The sequence below is a fragment of the Zingiber officinale genome, chromosome 9A, assembly GCF_018446385.1.
Source record: "Zingiber officinale cultivar Zhangliang chromosome 9A, Zo_v1.1, whole genome shotgun sequence".
Classification (NCBI taxonomy): domain Eukaryota; kingdom Viridiplantae; phylum Streptophyta; class Magnoliopsida; order Zingiberales; family Zingiberaceae; genus Zingiber; species Zingiber officinale.
The window spans coordinates 104,547,386-104,556,480 of record NC_056002.1 but is presented as its reverse complement, the minus strand read 5'-3'; the positions used below and the strand labels follow the sequence as shown (position 1 = coordinate 104,556,480).

The 9,095-nt window shown below is 35.5% G+C and overlaps 1 protein-coding gene across 2 annotated transcripts; it reads left to right on the top strand.

Annotated features, from left to right (window-relative positions):
• The first annotated feature begins 734 nt into the window (after positions 1-734).
• LOC122020417 (aspartate aminotransferase, mitochondrial-like) lies at positions 735-5,590 on the top strand. 2 transcript variants are annotated; one of them, XR_006122223.1, is made up of 11 exons: positions 735-1,065; positions 1,173-1,258; positions 1,975-2,181; positions 2,307-2,412; positions 2,847-2,951; positions 3,042-3,214; positions 3,877-4,036; positions 4,106-4,201; positions 5,027-5,121; positions 5,226-5,352; positions 5,448-5,590. XR_006122223.1 is itself a non-coding variant. In XM_042578339.1 (10 exons), the coding sequence occupies exons 1-10, from the start codon at positions 877-879 to the stop codon at positions 5,296-5,298; spliced, it is 1,290 nt and encodes a 429-aa protein (XP_042434273.1). In that variant the 5' UTR covers positions 736-876; the 3' UTR covers positions 5,299-5,590. The 2 variants fall into 2 exon arrangements, 1 of the variants encoding a protein (XP_042434273.1); XM_042578339.1 differs by having other exon boundaries at positions 736-1,065; positions 5,226-5,590.
• Positions 5,591-9,095: the final 3,505 nt, after the last annotated feature.

The window sequence follows — 9,095 nt, the reverse complement described above, 5'->3', positions numbered from 1 at the left end:
AAGTGATTGAAATTTTCCTAGAAAATGAACGGAAAATACATGCTATTGTTTGACTTGCATTGTTCATTTTGATCCTTCATACAATCATGCGGAAAGAAAGTTCATGAAATATTATCTGGCGATTCAAAATGAAAGAATGCCTTTGTCTGTTTTTCTATCATAATCCGTGAGTAATGTTACAAATGATCAAGTTTCTCATGATAGATTCATTTATTTAATTTTGTATTTATGGAATACATCAATGCATCCTACGAGATCAGTTTTTTTTTTCCTTCCTAATGAACAAAAACACGAGTATTAACACGAGTATTTCCATCCTACAAGATCAATTTGTCAATTTTTTAATATGACCGGATTATTTTATTAGGATCAAATCATTTTTTTTTAATTAAATGAACGGTTGATTGCATAAGAGCGACGCAGTCTCCAACAAGTCAAATCCTGTGCACGCCTCGCCGCGTAGGAAGTCTTTCGAGTACCTTACAGAACCGTTCATCAGGTTCTCTATTTTGATCTCAACCGTTCAAACCGACAGAAGGAACTTTCCCATGCAGTCATATCTTTAGTGTAAAATTCTCGCACCCGTTTCCGTCGCCCGACTGGACCCAACTCGTCAGTCCCTATTAAACCAACGAAAAATCGGGTACGCAGATAGGGGAAGAAAAAATGTATCTCTTGTGACGAAGGACAATTCGGAAATAATGGAAAGCGGAGGGGCCGATGACTATGGACGCTTTTAATTGTAGAAGCGAGAGGAAATGGGGAGTTCCCGACACGCTTTTCTCTCCGCCGCAGTCGCGCCGTGAATCTTCGTTCCGCCTTCTTCGCCGATTTCTTCCGCCTCCGTAGTGAGAAGCGAGTGAGACATCTTTTCCCATGGCCGCGATCGGGCGTGGGATTTTGAGGAGGGGGATCGTCGGCTTGCCGGCGGTTGGATCGGGGTCGGCCGCTCGATCCATGGCTTCCTGGTTTGGCCACGTCGAGCCTGCGGCCAAGGACCCGATCCTTGGTGTCACCGAGGCCTTCCTCGCCGATCCTAGTCCCGAAAAAGTCAATGTTGGAGTGGTATGTTCCTTCTCCTTGCTTGCGCAACTTTGATCCTTTTTATGCAAGTCGAGGATTTCCGGTCTGATGGATTAAGAAGTTGGATGCTTTTGTTTTTTGGTTATTAGGGAGCTTATCGTGACGACAACGGGAAGCCGGTGGTTCTTGAATGCGTCAGAGAAGCAGAACGTAGGATCGCAGGACGCCTTAACATGTAGTGTTCTTTTCCTTCTCGTGCTTTGCTTTCTCTTACCTCGTGTTATCTCTAATAGCCATATTCTAACCTTTCGCATTTCTCAACTTTGATCGTCGTGCATAGCTTACCGTTTCTCAAAGTTTATCCTTTTTTTTTCTTTTCTTTTTTGGCTTCGTTTTCCATCTACTCTTCTTTTATAGCGATATATTTAATTTCAGCCTCAAATTTATCAACATGTTTCCCTCAGCAACTTGATGCGGTCCAGGGGAATCCGCTCCATACTTTTCTTTTTCTGTTCTCCTAACTTTAGTTGGTTTAGTTGCATGCCACTATCTCATGGAAATTGAGCTGGTGGAGGCTCTGGTATTTTCTTTTTCACGCCCGTATCCACTTAACCACTGTATAAAATTGCATTTTCCTGGGCTACAAGTCTGTAGTAATCACAACTTTGTTCAATGATCATTGTTTGTCTAACTAAATGGCTGTTTCATGCAAATCTTTTGTGTGAAACAAAGCTCTACCTGACTTTTGAAATGCAAATCATCTAATTGGATTAGTTGGATATCTTTCCTATAGCATGAAACTGCACACATATTCATCCATTCTGATACTCTAAAAGATGGTATGGTAGGGTTGATGAAACATTTAAAGTTGCTTCCTCAAGAAATCATCATGGCCCAAGGCCATTATTTTATTTTATAATCTAGGAGGTAATGATGTTTAGTTAATTACAGGGAGTATCTTCCCATGGGAGGAAGCATTAAGATGATTGAGGAATCACTGAAACTTGCTTATGGGGATGATTCTGAGTTCATAAAAGACAAAAGAATTGCGGCTGTTCAGGCTCTTTCTGGAACAGGTGCATGCAGGCTTTTTGCTGACTTCCAGAAGCGTTTCCTACCTGACTCACAGATTTATATACCGATACCAACTTGGTCTAAGTGAGTTTTCCCTTTATTTCAATTTTTCGATGTTTTGTATTTTTTTCATTTGGTTTTTTAATGTGTTTGCAAAGATGTGTCATTTGTTTGCGCTATCTTCTCAGATCATGTTCACTATTTTGCAGCCACCATAACATATGGAGAGATGCTAATGTTCCACAAAGGACTTTCCGTTATTACCACCCTGATACAAAAGGACTTGACTTTGCATCTATGATGGATGATATCAAGGTGGCTAGTTAATTTTGAATGGCTCAGAAAATGACATAAATCTCGCTTCTAATACTACAAGAGATTACACTTTTATATATTTAGGTTTGGAAAAAAATTGGTGACGTTCCCATACTAAGAGTTCTACAAGAAGTTGATCGCTGAAGATGTAATTGAATTTACAATCAATTCTTTAAACCCCATCTCATGTGCTTCTCTTTATTATTTTCTTCTCTTTATTATATTTTGTTCCGTATTCGTTAAAAGTACTTTTCTTGTGCTTCGTGAACCTTTTATAGCAATTTGTATCAAGATACTATGTATCTTTTGCCATCGTTAGATAATGCTAAATGATCTGCCAATATGTCTGAACCCCATTATGTGGGTAACTTGATGGATGCAAATACATGTAATATTAGGTTATGTTCTGACATTTTATTGGTTAATTGCGTCAGAATGCTCCAAATGGTTCATTCTTCTTGCTTCATGCATGCGCTCATAATCCAACAGGAGTTGACCCTTCTGAGGAACAGTGGAGAGAGATATCTTATCAGTTCAAGGTATTTGCTACTGTTTTTCCTTGGTGGTTGGTAACAACATTATACAATTTGTCTAATGTTTTGATTAAACTTTTATCTATATTTTTATAGGTTAAGAAGCACTTCCCATTTTTCGACATGGCATATCAAGGTTTTGCTAGTGGTGATCCAGAGAAAGATGCCAAAGCAATTCGAATTTTCCTTGAAGATGGACACCAGATTGGTTGTGCCCAATCATATGCAAAAAATATGGGACTCTATGGACAAAGGGCTGGATGCCTTAGGTACTGAGTTTTTTTTTTTAAATCTTAGATAAACACGTTATCATGAAAATAGGAGCAGAAAGTTCCTTCTAGCCCATGCAAATCCAAGACAATTCTGTGCCAGTTATTTTTGTACCGTAGAGGAGAATATATTATTTTGAATATCAATAGGTTATAATCAGCTTACTTCATACTAATACTGTTCAAAATGAATTTTTCCTCTGTAACTTGAACATGAAACATACAGTATAAATGAGCATGCAATGTACCACTCTTTTTGGAAAATAGTTGGTTGTTTGATCATATGGACTGGATTTTGCAGTTTACATGATCTTCTAGCTCTAAATGCTACGTGGATAAGTTGTTCTTCTGATAATGAATAAATCCCACCTGTCCATCAAGTGGGAAAAGAAAAATCTAATGAACAATAACTATTTCTTTTACAAATGTGGATTCATTTTTCATTGCGTTGTTTACTTGAGTTAGAGATGTACTCAGTGCTTCTTCCTTTATGGTCCTGTGCTATAGATTTATGTCTCTCCAATAGTTTGTGTGTGTGCGCGCGCGCGCAAAATCTTCATCAGAGAGAAGGAAACCTATTCAAAATTGGATCAAAATTCACTATTATTTCCCCTCGATCATTTTTGGTTTAATTTATTAAGTTGCTTTCATGTTTTCAATAGTATCCTTTGTGAAGATGAGTTGCAAGCAGTAGCTGTGAAGAGCCAGTTGCAACAGATAGCTAGGCCCATGTATAGCAACCCTCCAGTTCATGGTGCGCTAGTTGTTTCAACAATACTAGGTGATCCGGAGCTAAAATCTCTGTGGCTGAAGGAGGTTAAGGTGATTGGACAACCAACCTTAGCTTCTTCATTTTGCAATTCGTTGATATTAATATTCTGATTATTGCAGAGTATGGCTGACCGCATCATTGGAATGCGAAATGCGCTTCGTGAAAATCTTGAGAAGTTGGGTTCACCTTTGTCTTGGGAGCACATAACAAATCAGGTAAATCTGTAACTACCTAGTCCTAATTCAGTTTAATTTTTTTTAGTATGAATCACAATTTTCATTGGTTTGCACCAAGCCTACTCTGATAGTAATGCATTTTCAAGGCTATGCTGTTGGATTAGGCTGGGAGCCAGGAGAGGAAGAAAACCCTACAGTTTGCCATTGTTAGGTCAAAATTTTCTTGTATAAAGGTATCTTACAATCCATAGGACGAGAATAAAAGGGAAAATGACCAACAAAAGACCCATGTGATTGAAAACACCCATTCTAGAAGTTTCCTATGAATTCTAAAAGGGAAATCCAAAATTTTTCTTTAAACTTTTAGAATAAACCAAGATTCTTGTTCTGAGTCGTGGTTTTGGTCCTATCTAGAATGAGATATGTCATTGGTACAGATGACATCCTGAGGTGGCTCTGATTAGCACTGATACTACAATATAGGAAGAGGAGGAAGAAATTGCTATCCCGGTGAAGTGATTTTGAATCTTGGATGACTGTTTTCTTCTTAACACCATGAGCTAGGGTTCCATTAATTTCTTCTTTCTCATTAAACTGGTTAAAGCTACATCTTTATGATTTATTTGTTGCTCAATTGATCACACTTTCACATAAGGTACATTAGTTTGGGGAAAATAGGCAAGGAAGATCTTGCTTCAGCTAACCAAAACATATAAACTCGTCATAAAATGTTTGGATGCGACGCACATATTGTATCTGCTGATTCTTTCCTTTTCTGGTGACATGCTAATTCCTTCTTTGAAAACTCCACCAGTTGTCCAGTTCCTAATTAATTTTATTCTGTTCTTGTTTTTCTGGAATTAGATTGGGATGTTCTGCTACAGTGGTATGACACCTGAACAAGTGGATCGCTTGACCAATGAATTCCACATATATATGACACGCAATGGTCGAATCAGGTATAACTTGCTTTTTATATGATCTCCCTTGAGGAAATGTTTTCATTCATATAGCATTTTAAATGTTTTCTGGTACGATTTGTTGATCGTGCTGGAATCTACAGTATGGCTGGTGTCACGACGGGCAACGTTGGCTACTTGGCAAATGCCATCCATGAGGTCACAAAATCCTCGTAAACTCAATTTTGCCGCATCTGATACCAAAGCTTCACCAAAGTAGTGAATAAAGAGGTTTCAGAAAGAAACTCGCTTTTTTGACATTCCAGTTTGTTGGATATTTAACTGGAAAGTAACTTGATTTCTCCTGTTTTTCAAACATGTACCAGTTCAACATGTACCAGTTCATGCCTTTTTGATTTCAGATGAATCTCAAATTGACTGACTGTGGAACTAAAGTTTCACCTCACAATCATTGTCAAACACATGACTTTCATTTATTGTGGTAAAGGTTTAGCCCCTTCGCTGGAGTGGGATTGTGGAAACTTATTTGAGAATTGATTGGAGCGTATTTTTCTTGAGTGACTTATTTTTATATCAATTGCACCATAAATATTTGTTGGGGCTGAGTGTTTTTGCATGAGTTTTTTTGTTTGTTTGTTTGGTCCTTCTAAAATTTTAATTTCATTTCCTTTTTCCTCAAAGTAATTTTAGGAGCATTGGCTCTTGACGTGACGTTCCAATTTTGTCTCTTACCACCACACTAAACTCGGGGTCGGCAAATTGATGTTTTTGCTTTTTCTATCGGTTGTTTTATTACAATGTTTTTTTGTGTATTTTTTTATAGTACTGGATTCGTTTAAAATATAATTTTTATTTAGGAGTTAAGTTTTATGCATCTGGTATGAATTTTTTTTTTCCATCTTAAAATGCAATTAGGTATCAGATTAAATTATTTTTGAATTATTACATTTATTTTACAATTAACTCATAATTTTGTTATTTCTTAGTTGAATAAATGCTCATTCTTAAAAAACTTATTAATTAAAAATATATTTTTCAGTTTAGAATTGCGAATTAATTATAAAATGTTTTATTTTTAAAATAAAATTATATCATTTGATATATATTGACAGATTTTTCAAAAGACACCTATTTTTGTTTTATAAAGGTGCACCTTCCCCTTTTCTTTCCAACTTCATTTTCTCATATCATGTAATCAAAATAGGTAGCCGGATGAGTTGGGATATTTAGTATAGAGTGTTTGTTTCAATATGTTTTGGGATAGGTAAACAAAGGACTATTTGGCTTTGTGTTAGGATAAAATATTTTTTAGGATTTATTTCTCTATTTTTTTAAGAATTAACAATACTGAGATATCATCATTTTACTCTAATATATTCAAAATATTCCAAAATTCTAGAACTAAATTTGAATTATTTTAACAATTAACTTTTAGGGGGCGTTTGGTTCTTTCCTAGGAATAGAAATCGGAATGAGAATCATTGTATTGTGGAATGGGAATGGATATGAGCATGGATATCACTCTTAAAAGCAATGTTTGGTTAGTTGCATATTTTCTATCGGAATAAATCAAAATTTCATTTTTTTACCCTTAAAAGAAAATAAGAGAAAAAATTAAATGTGAGAGAAAGATGAATGTGAGAGAAAAATATAATGAAAGAGAATGATGAAAGAGAAAGTCTCATGAGAGAAAAAGTGTGATAAGAAAGAATGAAGAGAGAGAAAGTGTGCTGAGAGAAAATGAGAAAAGAGAGTGTGATAGGAGAGAGCATGATGAGAAAGAAAATATGATGTGAGAGAAAGTATGATGGGAGAGGATAAAGAGAGAGAAAATATAATGAGAAAAATGAGGAGAGAGTATGTGATGAGAGAGAAAGTATGGTGAGAGTGAAAGTATGATGAGAGAGAAAGTGTGATGAGAAAAAAAAGAGAACAGTGAGTGTGATGGGAGAGATTGAAGAGAAAGAAAGTATGATGAGAGAGAAAGTGTGTTGAGGGAAAAAAAAGAGGGAGTGTGACAAGAGAGATTGAGGAGAGAGAAAGTATGATGAAAGAAAAAATATGATAAGAGAGAAAGTATGATGAAAGAGAAAGTGTGATGAGAAAAAAAGAGGAAAGAGAGTGTGATAGGAGAGATTAAGGAGAGAGAAAGTGTGTGATAAAATGATGAGAGAGAAAATATGATGAGAGAGAACAAGGAGAGAGAAGTGATATGAAAGAAAAAAAAATAAATATATTTTGATATTTGATATTAAGAGAGAAAATTTTAGTTTTAGGTCAAGGATATTTTTGAAATAAGGGAATATTTTGATTGATGAAAATAGGGTAATGGCTCATTGGAGGGGAGGTACATGGGAATGAGTTATTACCTAATTTTAAGGATTCATTCCCTTATTTGTATTCCTATTCCTATAATCCAAATATTAACAATGACAATCAATAATTCTCATTTCCATTCTCACTCTTATTCATCTAAATCAAATGGCCTTTTATTTTGCTAAAATATTAGAAAGGAGTGTAAAATGGTAAGAGAAATTGTTGGAAGATGCTTAACAAATTAAATGAGCTACGCCGTACGTTATGGCAAATTTAAGCTGAATTGAACGAGACGGTTGCATGAGAAGATTACATTACACTATTTGATTGTTCGATTTTTTTTTTTTACACACTGTTTAAATAAAGAGAAAAAATTAAGAAAAACAAAAAGAGAGAAAATTCTGCACGTTATTGTGTGTGTGAGTTGGCACCATGTGCAATGTTGGACCTTCAGTGACGTGCTTCTCACTAACGTACTTAAAACTTCTTGTTTCTCTCTTTTTGTGATGGAACGTTTGGAGTGGACGGAAACAAATTAAAGTAAGTGGGCGGACTCTCAATTCGTATTCACCTCCTTAGTCTCTTAAAAGAGGAGAAAAGTAAACAGAAATAAAATTAATTTGAAAAAAATAGACAATTTATAATTTCACAAATATTCTTTCTTGAACTAAAATTTTATTTTATATGCAACAAGAGTCGTGTTGGGATTTTTGGGCCGTAAAAAATCACTTTTTGTATTACGGAAATCTCGAATTCTCATGCCACCGGATCCGTGCGAAGATAAAATTTTACATGTACAAGTTTTCTATCCTAGATCTACATTAGATCTACATGGTTAAGAGATTACCCTTATAGCGAAGCCCTTCGCGAATCCCGCTCGTCCAAAAGTTGTCGGATCTCGAGTGTGTTCAAATGGACATACCTCTATACGTATCCACACGAACAATAGAGATGGAAAAAACACTTAGAGTGTGCTAGCACTCTAATAGTGTTCGGCCAAGGAGGAGGAGAGGGAGAGAAAAAGAAGCAAGGAGGAATAATAATGATCGATCATCAAAATAAGAGTAAAAAATGGCTTAAGTGTTTTCATCTAATGAAAATACTTAATGCTCATTAATACCATTAATGAGCCTCATTAATGAGCCTTAATGAATATTTAATGAATATTCATTCTTCATTAAATGACCATTTTGAAACTCATTCAAAATTTGAATCTAAAATTCAAATTGAATTTCATTTATCATTGAATTCAAAATTCAATGAATATCATCATTAAGCCCCACTTGAGTCTAACTCAAGTCTAGCCTCACTTGAGTCTAACTCAAGTCTTACTCAATTAATCTAATTTGGATTACTCTTAATCCAATTCGGTTTATCACATGAACCTAATTCTCTTGGTTCATCATATGAATCGAATCTCCATCTAATTGTCCTTTGTGTGTGACCCTATATGTTCTTGTAACGTTGGCAATGCTTCTAAACTCATTTAGAAGCATAAGTAATGAGCGGTATCTAGCAACACATCATTACTACCAAAGTTACAAGAATGTTGAGATCCAACATCACCTTATGACTACTAATTGTGACTCTTCACAATATATGACAATGTCCTTCTATCCATGACATCTAGATTGATCAATTTGAGGCATAGATGGTGTCATCCTCTGATCAATCTAAATCTTGAACTCCAAGTAGAC

What these genes read in the sequence shown, in the direction of transcription:
- LOC122020417 (XM_042578339.1), top strand. Translation starts at nt 877, where the DNA reads ATGGCCGCGATCGGGCGTGGGATTTTGAGGAGGGGGATCGTCGGCTTG. An exon ending in TGTGGCTGAAGGAGGTTAAG is followed by an intron (nt 4,037 to 4,105) that starts GTGATTGGACAA and finishes TGATTATTGCAG; the next exon opens with AGTATGGCTGACCGCATCAT. An exon ending in GGGAGCACATAACAAATCAG is followed by an intron (nt 4,202 to 5,026) that starts GTAAATCTGTAA and finishes TTCTGGAATTAG; the next exon opens with ATTGGGATGTTCTGCTACAG.